The following is a 16,629-nucleotide window of genomic DNA, read 5'->3' as shown; positions in this document are numbered from 1 at the left end:
ATGCCGCTGATGAAGAGAGAATATTAAAGTAACAGTTGAGATCTAGTTCGATGGTTGACGGTAAAGATCTTAAAATCTGCTCCACCTGTTTCTGACAGCTAATTGGCTCTTTTGCAGATCTTCTCGGTAATAACCAGATGCAAATGGCTACAAAAGCTATTTTGTGCCTGACCATATTAATTTGCTGAATATCCGAAACTACAGGTTAATGCTTTAAGAAAGGAAAGAAATAATCACAAAGTTTGTTACAGTTCGGCTGTTGAGATACAGCAAATGTTCTCAGAGTAATTCTTTCAGCGCTTTGTTCTGGATATTTAACTGTAAAATCCAACTAAACTAAAGTATATGAACTTGTACTGATGTTTGATTATATTTCTTGATTAGTTTAAAGATATGAATCAAATATTATAATGCAGATAGCCTGTGTTACAGGATCACCTGTAGTAGTAGTAGTAGTAGTAATAAAAAAAATATTCCTGCTTATGTCCGAAAGGGACACTTCAGAATAAGTAATATACGGAAGACCTGACTCTGCAATCCTAATGTGAGCAAAGCTCCCAATGAATTAAATAAAACCAGGGAACTTCCAAAATCAGCAAAAGACAGCTAGTGACTTTTGGTTGTCTTTAATAATTCAAGATGGATTCTGTCCTTGCCTCATCTAAAGAACATTGGAAGTTTCCCTGACTTACAGGGTCTGGTCAGGAATGTTTAGTTTATCCCTCCATGGCTTCTTAAATTCTGCTTGTTATTTAAAATATTCTTTAGATATGTGTCAGTTTTTAGTGGTTAGAGCTTGGCTGTGTGCATGGAGAACAGGAGAGAGGTGTTCGTGAACTTAGGTATATGTCCCCTGCAATACCCATCAGGAAGTACATCTGGTGTGCAGCTCCATCTTTTTATTTTTTATTTTTTTTTTAAAAAACAAACCAACTTGTTTTGCTATGGGAAGAACGTGCAGCTTTGTATTTGAGACTAAACCTATTTTTCTTCAATTACGTGCTTAGAATGGAATCTTGAAATTTAAGAAATGAAAACAAGGCAAATCTTCCAAAAGATGAAAGTTGAAATGTATATAATTGGACTTCATTATATGTATGTTGGAAATAATGAAATGCGTCTTCAGTGTAGGTCCATTGCATATGCTCATATGGTTTCTGAAAATTCCTGGAGAGAAGCTGACAGCATAAAGATCCATTATTAATGCAAATGTGCTAATTGACTGACTTCTTCCTTAAAAAACAATCTTATTGTGAACGCAGCCCTTTTTCTGTTTGCGAATAGCTTGCAAACTGAAATGGATTTCTGCAAATATTGTTAGTACTAACTATTTGTGTAATAGTTTGGACAAACAATTTTGAGCTTATTGGATATTAACCAACTGTTCATTTAGATTATTCATTTTCTAAAGTGTGATTGGTCATCTGGGTCACAAGGTATTGTTTCTGCTCCTTGATTGTTTGACTGAGACTTTTCAAACTAGAATAGTGAGTAGTGAATATTTTTATTCATGCACAAATATACACGTTTATGTGTGAATGAATATTTGTATGAGAGAACAGCTCTTCCAAATAGTTGTGCAAACAAAAACCTATGCCCATAGATGTTTGTGAATAGTAAATAATGAGGTGGCATGAACATGGCTGAATCAGTGATTTCAGAACTGAATGAATGTTCACAAACTGTCATGCAGTATTCTATCACTTTTTTTAGTGTTGTAGATGTATATACCTCTATTTCTGTTCTTTAAAGTTCCCCAGTTTTCATTAGTAGAATATATACCTTTACAAGTATCTTCAATAGTCAATGTAATATATTCATGCTATCAAAATGTCTTCTATCTCTTTCAGGCGCGTGCATATTTTTTTCTACTTTGTATTTTCAGCCTAACTCCTTAGCAGTGAAAATTATTAGTCCCTGATGTTTGCAACTGATGATACATGAAGTCAGCAAAAATCTTTTCACCCAGTGAATAGGCAGGGCAGGCTTATAAACCAGGAAACTGCAGAGCTTTGCAAGATATTATGGATCCAAAAGCACAATGAATTATGTCAACAAGATTTAAAAAGCCAGGATTAAGAACAGCTGTAACATCTTCTTCTACCACCAGGGTCATAGAACGGGTTATCTGATATTCTTCAGTTCCAAAACACTGCTATAAGAGTATACCGAGCATCTGTTACAATATTGTGGTTTACAATCAGAATTGAATGATCTGATTACCCGGAGGATTTCCTTTAATTTACCAAATGGAGCTCTATGCTTTGTAATGCTCCTTGCTCTTGGCAAATAAATACCAGTTTTCTACAAACTAATTTATTGATGGGTAACTTTAACTAGACTTTTTCTGAATAAAGTAATTTGATTTACGCTTGTGAGCAATTGATAAACACTGGTACGTTGTAAATACTGAAGGATGTGAATCATTGTTCACAGAGAACATTGAATTAAATGAGAGGTTGGGTTTTCCGTATGTGTGGAAGCAAACTCCAGATATTTTGCATAAAAGGGCATTAGCTGGAGTGACTTGTTAGTCACTTGGTCAGATACACTATACTGATTGTTGCTGTAACTTCTTTGTGCAAATCAATCTTTTTAACAGGCTTTTATGTTTGAAATGAAGAAGGCTCCATTATTTGTCTCGGCTTAATACAAAAATGTATTAATAGATGTTTTCCTTCAGCATGTTGACTTTTGATTATATCTTGACTTTGGAAATTGATTCTTCACTAGTTGATCTCTCTCATCCAAGCTGACTGAGCTGTCTCTGAAATTCTGTTTCTTGTTTAGATCAAGAGACTCTCAAATCTGGTGAAATTGCTGTAGCTTTCCAAAGTATAGGATGTGACTGAATGCCTTGTATTTGCATTGGCAATTCCTTCTATGAGCTGCTTATAGAAGCAGCTCTGCAATGAGAGAGAACATTTTTATTGCATGTGTTCCCACTCTGTGGATCATCTGGTGATTTTTATTTATTTTATTTATTTTAAATAAAAACATACTTTTTTTTTTTTTTTTTTTTTTTTTTTTTTCAAGTACAGTATTTTGAAGGGAGGTTTTTTGGCTGGGGATAGTGAGGTCTAACTTGCAACTTGATGGCAGAACACTGCATCGTATCAACTCCAAAATTTCGAGGGATGTTCTAGGCATCGATGGGCATAAGCCTATTGATTTTTTTTATATCTATATCTATATATAATCATAGAACTGGAAGGGACCCCGAAAGTCATCGAGTCCAGCCCCCTGTCTTCACTAGCAGGACCAACTACTGATTTTGCCCCAGATCCCTAAGTGGCGCCCTCAAGGATTGAACTCACAACCCTGGGTTTAGCAGGCCAGTGCTCAAGCCACTGAGCTATCCCTCCCCCCTGATTTTTGGTGTAAATCGGAATAATAGAAAAGTCTGACTCACCCCAGGGGAAAAAAAAATCAGTGCTCCCAGAATTCCTGGTGCATCAGGCAGAGGAATCTTTTTGCTTCTCCTGCCTAGACATTAGAGGCGGGCGCTCAACTTTCTTTGTAGGGATATTGTCTGTAAGAGAAATAAGACCCTTACAGGGAGGGCTTGTGGGGAGCGGGAGCAACAGAGTGGTGGAAGAAATGGAGACCCAGAAATGGAGTGAGGGGGGAGCTGCACGGGCCAGAGGGATAGAGGAAGAAGAGACCTGGAAGGGGCAGGGGGAGTGGGTGGTTGGGAGTGGAGGAGTGTCAAGGCTGCTTCCCCACTCTGAACTTTAGGGTACAAATGTGGGGGCCTGCATGAAAACTTCTAAGCTTAACTACCAGCTTAGATCTGGTCCGCTGCCACCATTCCCAAGTGGATTCCCTTCCCTGGGAAGCCTTGAGAAACTCTTCACCAATTCCCTGGTGAATACAGATCCAAACCCCTTGGACATTAAAGCAGGAAGAAATGAACCATCCCCCCTCCTTCCTTCCACCAACTCCTGGGGAATACAGTTCCAACCCCCTTGGATCTAAAAACAAGGAAAAAATCAATCAGGTTCTTAAAGACTTTTAATTAAAGAAAAAAGGTAAACATCATCTCTGTAAAATCAGTATGGAAAATAACTTTACAGGGTAATCAAACTTAAAGAGCTCAGAGGACCCCCCTCTAGCCTCAGGTTCAAAGTACAGCAAACAGAGATAAACACTCTAGTAAAAGGTACATTTACAAGTTGAGAAAACAAAGGAAAACTAACACGCCTTGCCTGGCTGTTTACTTACAAGTTTGAAATTTGAGAGACTTGTTTAGAAAGATGTGGAGAACCTGGATTGATGTCTGGTCCCTCTCAGTCCCAAGAGCAAACGAACTCCCAAACAAAGAGCACAAACAAAAACCTTTTCCCCCCACCCCCCCCAAGATTTGAAAGCATCTTGTCCCCTTATTGGTCCTTTGGGTCAGATGCCAGCCAGGTTACCTGAGCTTCTTAACCCTTTACAGGGAAAAGGATTTTGGAGTCTCTGGACAGGAGGGATTTTATAGTACTGTACACACGACAGCTGTTACCCTTCCCTTTATAGTTATGACAGGGGAGTGGGTGGTTGGGAGTGGAGGAGCAAACCTGGTACCCTCAAAGGGGGGGAGTGGTGGTGGTGGTGAGGGAAACAGGAACCCAGAATGTGGGCTATTGAGTAGGTGAATGTACAAGCAGAGATACAGAATGGGGGGAAGCGATGGTATGGAGGAAACACAGAGGACCCTGGCATGAGGTGGGGGAGAAGAATGGGGCGCATACCCAATTCTGCTGGGAGACAGTGTGGGACCCTGATATGGTAGGCCAGCCTCTCCCTCCATTGATGATGATGATCCCATGTGCTGAGCTGAGGGTCATTGCTGTCTCTTTTCCCAGTTAAGATTTGTGTGCTTGTGCTGTACGCTACTATGGAGCTTGAGGTGCTGCAAGCCTAGTGGGGTGGTACAGCAGAGGTCTTACTCTGAAAAAGGTTGAAAATCACTGGATTAAAGGGTAGTTTCCTTCCTTTCCTTAGAGAGTTACTTGCACAGTTGTATGGGGCATTAGAGCTGCATTCAGTCACCTCCCACTCTAGAAGAATCCTGTTAATTGTTTTTATGAATCTAGATCAAGAGAACAGAGTGGATTTTGAGAGGGGAAAACCAGCAGTCATGAAAAGATGTGGTGTGGTTTGGAGAGATCGTGGTAGCATGAGGCTAGGTACTGACTTCCTGAGCCTAGTGGGAAGATGCCCACGACCCCTTCTGAGACATCCTTGGCTACCAATGCAGGCGCAGAATGGTTTTCCTTGTTTCTATTTTCATATCTGCGCATGCACACACTCTTCAGTGCAATTCAGTAATACTTCTTTGACATGCCAAGATAGACAAGTTTCACAGTTCATGTATACATGCTTCGTGCCTGTACACAAACTTAAAATAAAAGTATAAACAGGGCGTTGTGCCATTTTAATGCATTTTCAAACAAAGGCTGGAAATCATACAAACCTCAGTCTCTCTTTTTTTAAAAAAAAAAAAAAAAAACCTCTTACAATGAGTAAGACGATTTTGTTTTACATTACCTTTTAATTTCCTAGCTTGCCACTCTACTTAGCTACTTGAAATCTTGAATTCAGCATTTACATATCAGTGGTTACTTCTTACTGAAATGGCTGTTTGCCTTTTCTTGGGTGCTAACTGACAAAAAGGCAGATGTTGATTTGTGGATAAATGCCTATTTATTCTTAGTTATTTTCCTGTTTGTTCAAGCAGGGCTTGTGTTCAAGGTTCTTGTGATTTAATTTCTTCCTTCTCTGGGAACACCAGTACATGATACACTCCTACTGAATGATTGGAAACACAAAAATAACATAGTCAAAGAATAACACCTGAATTGTCTGAAGACCTTGGGGAAAAAAGCTATTGATCGTGCAGTTTGGCCAATGTTGCATACATTAAAATAACAAAAGGAACATTAACAAATAAGTAAAAAATTGAAGTTTTAAGGATGTATTAGTTTTTCCCCTTTTTATCTCCCTCTTTTTCCACCACTTTCTTCTTGCATTCGATCTCCACATCTTCATTCTCTCATGCGCTGCCTCCACCCCCACCCCCATGTTGACTCCTCACATTCTTTCATGCTTCTCATCTGACCCCTGTTCTCTTCTGGCCTCTCCCTCGTATTCCCATAATTGCTTTTTTTTTTTTTTTCTTCTTCTTCTTCTTCCCTGCTCTATTCCAATCTGTTGATGATTATCCCACTGTCTGATTTAACAAGCTGGACTGCAGAACTGTATTGCTGTTCTGCTTTGATTACTTGTCCCATATTAAAAACCAAATAAAAAGCAGTGGCTTTAGTAGATGGTATAAATCAGTACTGTTATTACGGATGTCAGCCATGGGCTCAGTGTAAGAAGGTTAGTGAATTAGTGAAAACAAAAACGCATGGCAGACACTCAAGCTTGTTTTGTTTTCTTCTGTTCTGGCAAACCTAAGGCCAGCCGCCTTATTTAACAGGACCAGAGTGTGAGGTTTTGTTGGGAGCATTGATCTGCCAGTTCTTTCCAATGACTCCATGGCCACTTGGCCTTGTTTCATTGAATGCCATTGATGTGTGGGTCAAACAGAACGTGTCTAGATCCCTTCTGTGAATAAGAACTGGGAAGCCTTTTGTAGCTGCTGCCAAAAAATAACAAGGAACTGACAGAAGATAATAGCATGATTGCTATATTTGTGCAACTCCTGTTGTTGTTTAGGTTCCTGATCAGCATGATGGATGGAATGACTCCCGTTTTTATAAAGGAAAGGAACTTCATAAAAAAATAAACATAAGAGAAAAATATTTTGTTCTCATGCCTTGTTAGCAAAGTCTGTAATCTCTTGTTGCATTTGCTTGTCTTCCACTATAGCAAGGAAATAGTAATTTAGATTTGAATTTCTCTCCTCATTTCACCCCACTGGTGCTCCGCCATTCAGTTTTTAAAGATGTCTCCAGTTGTTAGGAATCTCATTGAGAATGAAAGCTTGGCTTGAGATCAATGGAGTTGAATCATAGTTCAGCAACATTTTAGCAGAAGTTATGTGCTAGATATGTCAATTTCTTACAGTACGTTTGGGAGATGTTCCTATATTAAGTTTATGTATCATTGTGGGCAAGAGACTGTATGTAATTGCATGGGGCAGGGTAACCGTAGCTTCTCCAGGAACTAAAACATATACGTGTGTGTGGGGGCGAGATTAGGCAAATTAATTAAGGTTGTAACACCTCCAGAGAAGAACCACCACCTGGAGAGGCTTGCATGTATGCTTCAGACTCGATTCTCTAGAGGTCAGCTGACAAAGAAAGGATAAATAGCCTGAGTTTAAAATGACTCATGGCCTCCTTTTTAATCCAGTAAGTGGACAGGCCCTCCAGTGCAAGGGAGGCCCCCAAGCCTGGCAGAAGGATTGGAAAGACTTTGACCTATGGGGCCACATAGGACTGATAGGTGACCTCTGGTTAGCTGTTAGCTCGGGTATAGGAATGTTGGTTGTTCTCAGTGTTTTTATCTGAGGAATAAATGTGCTTGCTTAGAAAGAGCTGTGTGGTAACTTCTAAGTGCTGGCAATACACTGTCCATAGCACTTGGGGAGAAAGCAAAGCACAGGTGCTGACCTTTTTAGGCTGTCTTGCTAGAGATACCGCAGTGTAATCCAGGGAGCTGTGCAGCCTTAAAATCTCTCATCAAGAGGGAGTGAGAGGCAAGTCTCTGGCCAAGAGATTAGTGGCTGTAAACTGGAAACCTTTGAGTTTCCTTGGTGGACCACGGAGGGGGAAAATGGGTGCAGTTGCCCTGAACTGTGATGATTTATATATACTCTGTAGAGACTCCAGAAATGGATCAAAAAGTGCCATTCTATTTTAAGAATAGAGCAGCAGTCTGACAGCTCAAAACTGAATAAAGTGAACTCTGCTTGATGTATGGTCTTGGGTAAATTATCTGTGCCGTACCCATGGAATTAGCCATGGATTAATGGTAATGGCAGCCAAGCAGTTTACTCCATAACTTACTCTGGGGGGGATTTTGTGCTACTGCGTGCATGCAGAATTCATGTCAGCTGCAGATTTCTTTGCTTCCCCGCAGAAAAATGACTTTCTGACGGTGAAGCAAAGGGAAGCTGCAAGAGTGGTCATGTGCTCTTCCCCAGCAGCACATGGGCACGTTGTTTTGGGCTCCCAGAGCAGCCAGAGGAGAGGTAAATCACTGGGGGAGGGCGGGAATGGGGATGCCCTGGCTGGTGCTGGGTCAAACCCGTCTAGGGCTGGGTCAGACTCATCCCCCATCTATCCAATCCCCATGCATCTAGACCCCCCCTATACCTACATGCCCCCACTGAGCCTCACGCCTCCACAGCCAGAAGCTGCCACCGAGCCCTCTGCACCTGAACCCCCACCCCACTGAGCCTCACCCCCTTCATCTAGAACTCCTCTGCACCCAGACACCGCCGCCAAGCCTCACCCCTTGCACCTGGCCCTCCCCAGCTGCACCCATGGCTGGACACGCCCTGACTGGTGGCTCCTACCAGGTGCTGGGCTCAGCTGTTAGTCCTGGCTAGGCTGGGGGATGGAGGAGGAGTGTGCTTCCCCAGGCTTCAGTAGTATGTCGAATTTATGTTCATAAATGGGCAATTACAATTCCTCTTGTTTGTTACCCAGGCTCTTTGAATAGGTATATACGTAATTAAATAATTTATTCTCTTTGCATCCGATGGTGCCTCAGTTACCATTTTTTCCCCCTCCACATTGTCATTTGGCTCTAAATGAGTGTTCATTTGTTCCCCCATTTCAGCCTCCTCTTTGTTGTCAGTCCATGTTACTAGTTTGGGGTCCAGTGTTGCAACCCTCCCCTTATATGAACCATCTTTATTTTCTTAAGCGGTCTCTCCTATGTGTCTAAAGACTGTCTGCTGGCATAAGTAAGGGTTGCAAGATCAGCCCTTTACTATATATTTCAAGGTGGATGAAAGTAAGCAGGATAAACTGGCTTCAAAGGAAGAAAATGAACAATTGTCAGTGAAGTCTGTTGGGTTGTTACAATAATGCAGTAACTCCCATTTCACTTGGTAAAATGGACTTTCTGCTGGAATCTTTTTTCTTTTTTTTTTTCTTTTAGAAGGTTTACAGTAAAAGAAGCAGCCCCTGGCTTTGCTGACTTGCTTGTGTCTCTTGGCTTTCAGATGGACTGGTAATCATCCAAAGATCTCCCATGAAGTTACTTTCCTGCTGTCACATTTTTACTCCCTGGGGATACATAATATTGTGTTAAGAAGCTGATCACACATTCCCTGCTATGTTCAGTTCAGAAAATAGATTTTTTTTTTTAAAGAACCATAACATGATTTAATATGCATCATCTTCTGGGGAGTTATTTGGACTGATGCTGACGTGGCTTCTTAATTCCAAGCAAACCTGCTTTGGTGCTTAATAGTGGGAAATGTTGGCCAGTTCCTTCCTTATGGGATGGGTGATGATGAGATTTATCACCAATCACTTTGTACTCCCCAGAATAAGAAATGATTTATTTAAGAAATGCCACTCTTTGAATTTAGGCTGTAGAACAGCCTTTCATCAGTGATCCACTTATTTTTACTGTTCCGTTTGGAAGGGTTTGGGGTTTTTGCTTGATCTAGTTAATTATGTAGTTCAAACATCATCCATGGGCAGGAGTGCGGGTGGGGGGAAATTGCGTTGAATTTAATTCAGATTTTGATATAGCCACCGGGACATGTAGAGAGACTGTGGTCAAGTCTTCGTAAATAACCCACTTCTACATCCTCGAAATTAACTCTGCCTTGAAATAAATTAAGCATTTTGCTCAGGTCCTTTATACCAGTGCAGTTGGCATAGTTCACCATACAAGCTATCTGGTGTGCTCTAGGTGTGGATATAAAACCCTGAAACTGAAGTACATCCAAATGTAATTGTTTGGCTCTGTATGACTCAATGTGCTGGTGTTTTGTGTGTGTGCACGTGTGTTAGTGATTGTACCCTCTGAGTGGCTACTTTATAAAGAGGAAAATCTGTCAAGCTGAGTAATAGACCTCAGGTACTCCCCTGTGTATGTAAGTTTGTGGACTTGTTTTATATACTAATGTGTGTGTGTCATCTTAATTCCTGATCAAAACCTGGGGAGGGAATGGGGGGAGAAGGAGAAATGTTTCTTAAATGTCTGACAAGAAAAGGAATGTGCAAAGGACTCATCCTTCCCACAAGCCTGTATGCCAACATCAAATAAGCAGCAGGTGAGAAGAAGAAAATTCTGATGGAAGATTATAATCTGTGATATAACCTTATCCCAGGAAAACTCTCCCTCAGTTTAGCTTCTGCTAGTTCATCTGAAGACCCCAGGAAGAAAGCAAGTACGAATCTGTGTTGTGTTGAGCTCAGTACACAGCTGCTGTTTGTTTAGTCAAATATTAGATATGCTAGCATGTATTGTGTTCAGCTACTGATTTTTTTAGTAAATCTCTGTGTAGTATTCATTTAGCATGTGGCTTGCTCATAGCACTTGGCTAGCAAATTACAGGTCTACAGTAGTGCAAAGGAAAAAGAGAGCATTATCTATGGCTATGCAATCACAGTAAGACAGTGTTTTCCCATTCATTTAATATGATCTCATAGTGGACAGATTTTCCTGATTAAATACTAAGCTATAGCAATATAAGCGGCATTTCAAGAGAAGTAGGATTTACCCAGAGTGCAATCTGCCTTATGTCCTCCTTTTTTTTTTTTTTTTTTTTTAAGAAATCGTGTTTGGAAAAAACGCTTTATTGAGTTTAGTTCCTGAAGCTGAGCTGATGGACCATTAAGGAGAAAGGATGGTCTTGTGACTAGGGCACTGGAGTGTGAGTCAGGACACCTAGGTTCAATTCTGGGGTCTGTCACAGACTTCTGACCTTGGGCAAGTTACTAAAGCGTGATGTGCCTTTGTTTCCCCATCAGTACAGTAAGGATAACGTCTGCCTCATTTCTTCCCTTTCAGGAACGTTGAACTAAATTCATTGTCTGAAAATCCCTTTGAGCTCCATGGGTGGAAGGCGCTATGGAGTGCCAAGTTTTGTTTGGAACAGTAATTACTTATTCTTGTAAAGGTTTTGTCTATGGGTATGCCTACACAGCAAAAAAATAAACCCAGCCCCTGCTGCAGCAAGTCTCACAGCCTGAGTCAACTGACTTGGAGCTAAAAATAGAAGTGTTGTCTTGGTCTGGAGCCCAGGCTTGAAAACCTGGTGAGCGAGGAGAGTCTGAGCTTGGGCTCCAGCCCAACCCTGAATGAGTCTACACTGCTATTTTGAGCCCCCCAACATGAGCCCAAGTCAGTTGACCCAGGCTCTGAAACTTGCTGCTGCAGGTTGATTTGTGTGTTGTGTAGACGTACAGAAAGAAACACCTTTTTCTTTGCACTACTCAGAACGTGTTTAGTGCCTCTCCCAATACTACTACCTGTAGAGGTCAGAAGATTCACGTTCTTTTGGCAGAGTAAGTTGACTCTGCATCAGAGTCGCAAAGGGAAAGGCTCCCTTGTTAGTTTCTTTTCTTTTGATTCAGTGTCTGATCTTCCTATGTAAATACACCAGCTTCAGTTTCTCTTTGAGCCTTAGTGGGATTTGAACCACAATCATACCTACTTTATAGATGTTTCATTTTGTTCCCAATGCAACATTCAAAGTCTAAACTGAATGCTCATCAAAACAGATTTGGGATGGTTTAGGTCATTTGCTCCAGTACATGCTCAATGCGACTCTTTCCCTATTTAAAGGCTATCGGTAATTACAGCGTTCTGAAGGTCACCGGGCAGGCACCCATCATTCATCATAGTTATTGAGCATTACTTTTAATGCAGTGGGGTGATTAACATTACCTGCTTTGAAGATGGCTGGGATTTAAAGCCTCAGCATATTCAGTTAGCACCAAAATGATCTGAAAAAATCCTTGCTGTGGCAAGACAAGACGATAAAGAACCGAGACATCTTTCTTGTGAAAGTGACAAATTACCCTTTCTGATCCAGAGGGCCAACTTGCGTGGTAGAGCTGTGCAGTACATTAGCCTTCAGCTAATGGAAAAATGGGGGGAGAACGGGAGAGGAAAATACTGAGGTGGAGCGCAATGAATAGGGCATTTTTGTTACTGCCTTGGGTTCAGGTTTTTTGTTTTCTCTCCTCCAGAAACAACTTTGCAGCAGGCCTATAATTTACCTGGGTCATCCAGCAGGTTAAGAAGGAGGCAGTGCCTCTGGAATCCCTCTTTTTCCCCCCTTCCATTCTTAAAACACTGTTTACAATCTCCTGCGGTTTTCTAGCTTTGTGGAGAAGTTCAGTGGGTCAGCTTCCCCTTTAGCTTCATCCATCATTCCAGTCAATTAGAAATAGTTGAGGGCCAATTGACCAGTCTTCCATTAACTGAGACACTTCAGATTGTTAAAATAGCATAAAAGCCCTCTTTGTAGACTGCTGGGCAGAGATTGTAGATTTCCCTGTTGATGGGCAGTTACCCGTGGCTGAACAGAGCCCTAGTGTACTTTGCTGCACTTCAGGGATGAATATTACTTCTTCTTTTCTTGTTCTGTTTGATTTTTTTTTTTCTTTCCCTGAAAGGTGTGGTGTCTTGTGGAGAGCTCAGATCATGAATTGCACTGGTCCATTACACAATTCTTCTTTGTTTGTGGCTGAAAATGCTTTCCAAAATGACTTTCCAGTGGTTGAAAAGTCCAGTTTTTAACACTAGCTTTTAAAGGCCTTTGGCATCATTCTTTATTCGTCTGTTTATCATGTTTGTATCTGAAGGGCAAGGAGAGTGTGAAACTGCTCCGAGAACAGCTAGTGCATTGTGGTGTACAGCTTGGCTCATTATGGTATCACGTGCTAAGTGCGCTTGTTTTTTGATTAGGGGAAACATTTTTCTTTTGTGAAGACTTGACTGACTTGAGGATGTGGCTTTTCTGAGTGCCCATGTCATAGAGTTGAAGGGCAGAAGTGACCACTAGATCATCGCCTGACCTCCTGTAATACACAATAGAGAAGTGCCTTAACTAAGACCCAACTTGGATTGGGCTCCACATCAAGTGACAGTAGCATTAACTGCAGAACGCACTGAACATGAGCACTTAAAAGATAGTTTCCGTTTATTATTAGCAGTAATTCAGTATGACCTGCAGGCCCCAACCAAGTGTAAATTCCTATTGTGCTAGAAACTATACAGATACACTGTAAGCTCTTTGGAGCAGGGACTGTTATAAGGGCTTGTCTACATATGGAGTTATTCTTTAAATTCACTCCCTACCTTAATCTGAAGTATCTGTTCAAGAGTAGCCTGATCGTGAACGTCTGATTCTGCAAAGACTGACTTGTGCGGTTAACTTTACACACGTAAGTAGTCATATTATATAAAGCCATTGCAAAGATTAGAGTTTCATTAGAAAAGTCAGACAAAGGGTAGGAACAGGAATTATTCTCATTTTTATTCAATTAGAAATATCATCTGATTTAAGTATGCCCAGATTTCTAGTATATTTCTAGTAATCAACACATTTTGGCTTTCTCTACACTAGGCTTTTTTGGACAAGTGTCCCACTGGTATAAACAATCTTGCTGAAACCTACAGACCTGCTAGCTAATAGTAACCTGTAGTAAGCAGTAACTGGAATATAGCCTCCACTGCAATCCACTAAACAGAAGGAGGGTTATTAGATGGACATACTTCGAATGTTTTTGAAGAGTGACTGTTTTGGTGGGGAGAGGTAATCTGTAATTTAAACGGTTTCATAAGCAGAGAATAAAATAAAACAACTTTTCTGTCTCAATGCAGGATGTGTGATCCTTCTGGGGGAGCTTATTCTCTTATTAAACAGATATAAAATAGTCACTTTGATGGAAAGATAACTCTAGGAATCAAAATGATGATGGTTCTAGGGACTGCAATATACTAATGCAAAGTAGGCCCTTGGAGATATTTCTGTATGGCAAATCAATCTGCTTTTAACAAAACAAGAATTACTATTTTACGGTTCTTGCCTGAAATGTCTAAAGATATTTCAACTGCACTAAACTTTTACAGGCTGGGGATAAATTGATTGTTTTTTTTTAACAATAGCTTGTTTTTTAGAGGCTGCTGGAAATATAAGCACAGCTAAACAGGAATGTGATTCATCCACTGACAAAAAGCAAGGAGAAAAGTATTGATACGCTTTCTCACTAACTGGATTGGGACCTACTTTATTAGAAAAGTAGTGTTGACTTCTGATTTTCTTGTGACAGAATCATACATTACACTCAGTGACTTCTCTTGGTGACACCTTGCAAATATGCTCATTTATCACAAGAGCACTCTTGCCATGATTTTATGTAAACGCTCTTACATTTTTGTGGTCTGACCATCACACTTGAAAGGTTAAATGAGATGATGTGGTCTCTGGAAGGCAAGGCAGAGAGTAACATCTCTGTCCTGCTGGAGCTGTCAGAATTCTGAACATCTTTCCGACTGACGAGGATTGGATAGGAGCCCTGTTCAGAGACCGTCTGTGCTGTTGCTTAATCGCTGTAAAGCAATGGCTCAATCTCCACTTTCTCATATTGGGATCCATCTCCCATTTAATAATATGGCAAGAGTAAGGTTGTCACAGCCCCCGGACAACTATTCATGATCCCCAGAATGAGAAGCCCTACACTGAGTGACACCAAGCATGCTGCTTTCGTTTGCCTGGTTAGTACCCTAGCAAAGTGAGCAAAGGAATGGGATGTGGGTCCAAACTGGAATCTCCTGCTGCATGACAAGGATAGGAAACTGCCACTAAGACTAGCCATTGAGGGAACCATATTTGAACCATTACAAGTCTGCACAGACTAGCAAATATCAAAATGTCCGTCAAGTTTGTACTAAGGCCTTAAATAATTGAGCTGAACTGGTTAAATGTTTGAAACATTGGCTTCATGCAGAAACCTGTTGGGCAAAGGAAGTGTGCGGGATATTTTTGGAGCTATTCAGAGAGATTCATTTCTGATGCTTTTTAAAGAATTTGAAAGTAGAATTGAGTCCTGATTTCTGTGATTGAGACACAAAAACCATGATGATTGAAACTAAACATTTTATTTTTTTTCGCACTGTTGTTACTTTACCAAAAACTTGAGTCAGGAACATTTAAAAAGTTTTTGGAGCTCAAAGAGCAACCTCCTGGAAGTCAACTCGGGGAACAGGAGGTTGGATGACATTCCACCCTTTTCACTCGCATGTCCCTGGATAGTTCATGCAGTAAGAAGGTAGATCTATGCAAATGCAACCTGGGTAGCTGTCTGCATTGGGAAATCTACCTTGAACTAAGCAGGCTTTTAATCTTTCGATGCTCAGGACACTCTTTTCCAGCTGATAGCAGGTTACATTAGGAATGCAAATCCATATCAAATCTCTCAGGATCATCATTTTAGAAGAAGCCACAGGATAAAAACAAGCACTAGTGTTCATTTAAAGTCAGTGTGCTCTAGTCTGCAGTTCGCTCATGTTTAAGTGCCAGGCTTTAAAGATTTTCTATGCCCACAGGCAGCCCGGATACAAAAGGAGATCTTTTTATTATTATTATTATTAAGTAAAAATATCACAAAAAGGACAAACCACTTTTTGCCTCCTTCCATGTTTTGTGATAACAAACTTAGGAAAATTGTTTGCCTCACAAAAATTTAGGGAAGGAGGAGAGAAACTAGCTAATCCAGTGGCCTCAAAATGCAGCCAGAAGAGTGAGTGTGAGTAAGAGAGAGAACAAAATTCTCAACTTCAAAAGGTATGGGGATTTGATACCATCTGAAAGTTGGCAGGGAAGGTTACAGGGAAGGGAATACAATGGATTATGTTGAATGGACTTGGATATTGTGTAATTCTGTTTTACAGTGAAGAATAATGGATGGTCCTGAATTTTCAGTGCGTTACAATGTGTAAACAGCCTTCTGATTATGGAGAACCTGCACTTAAGGTGAAACTTTTCTGTCGGTTGGAGAAAATGGCTTCACTATAAGGGGCTGGAATTAAAGCATATGGTGTTTTGTTTTGTTGTTTTTTTCCTGGAAAATATGCAAGACTGAATAGATTTTCCACAGGACTTAATTTCCCCTTTAGCCTGTGGTGATAAAACAGAAAATGACTCTTAAACTGCAGAATACTTGCAAGATTCAGCATGTATCACAAGTCATTGGCATTAGTGATTAGAGAAATGAAAGCTTGCAAACTGCTGAAATGAGTGATTTCCTGTGGGATTTAAGCATATTTAGGCTGACAAATTTTGCAGTATTAATTATGCTGTGATTTCAATGGGAAATGGAGTTGGGCCTGCTTACGCCACCAGTAAATTTTGGTCCAGGATGCATATTCCTTTTATGATTTGCCCCCTTTTCTGTTTGGTCAAGATATCCACCTCCAGCTTAATGCCTGTACTGAAGTCTGTGACAGGGTTAATATTAATGTCTATCTGGACATGAAAACTATTCACTAGTTAAAATATAAGCCCGAATTGCAATAACCGGTATTATCCGGAATGTCAGAATGTAGCTGTAAATAAAGTAAACTGAACAAGGGCACCGTAACCAGCTTGTTTCAAAGAAGGTTACAGATCATGTGAAGATTAAATGAAATATTTTTTTCCCTTGTAGAGTCTAA

At 40.6% G+C, this 16,629-nt stretch overlaps 1 protein-coding gene across 4 annotated transcripts in view; it reads left to right on the top strand.

The window, feature by feature from the left end:
• ARVCF (ARVCF delta catenin family member) overlaps positions 1 to 16,629 on the top strand; it is a 426,585-nt gene that overhangs the window by 279,673 nt on the left and 130,283 nt on the right. For all 4 annotated transcript variants that reach the window (XM_054006116.1, XM_054006118.1, XM_054006119.1 and 1 more), the window contains exon 5: positions 15,868 to 15,949. In XM_054006116.1, the coding sequence (XP_053862091.1) occupies positions 15,881 to 15,949 (69 nt within the window). In that variant the 5' untranslated portion in view covers positions 15,868 to 15,880. The remainder of the gene's footprint in view (positions 1 to 15,867; positions 15,950 to 16,629) is intronic.

This window comes from Malaclemys terrapin, chromosome 16 (assembly GCF_027887155.1).
Source record: "Malaclemys terrapin pileata isolate rMalTer1 chromosome 16, rMalTer1.hap1, whole genome shotgun sequence".
Taxonomy (NCBI): domain Eukaryota; kingdom Metazoa; phylum Chordata; order Testudines; family Emydidae; genus Malaclemys; species Malaclemys terrapin.
This window is presented reverse-complemented; position numbering and strand designations above follow the sequence as displayed.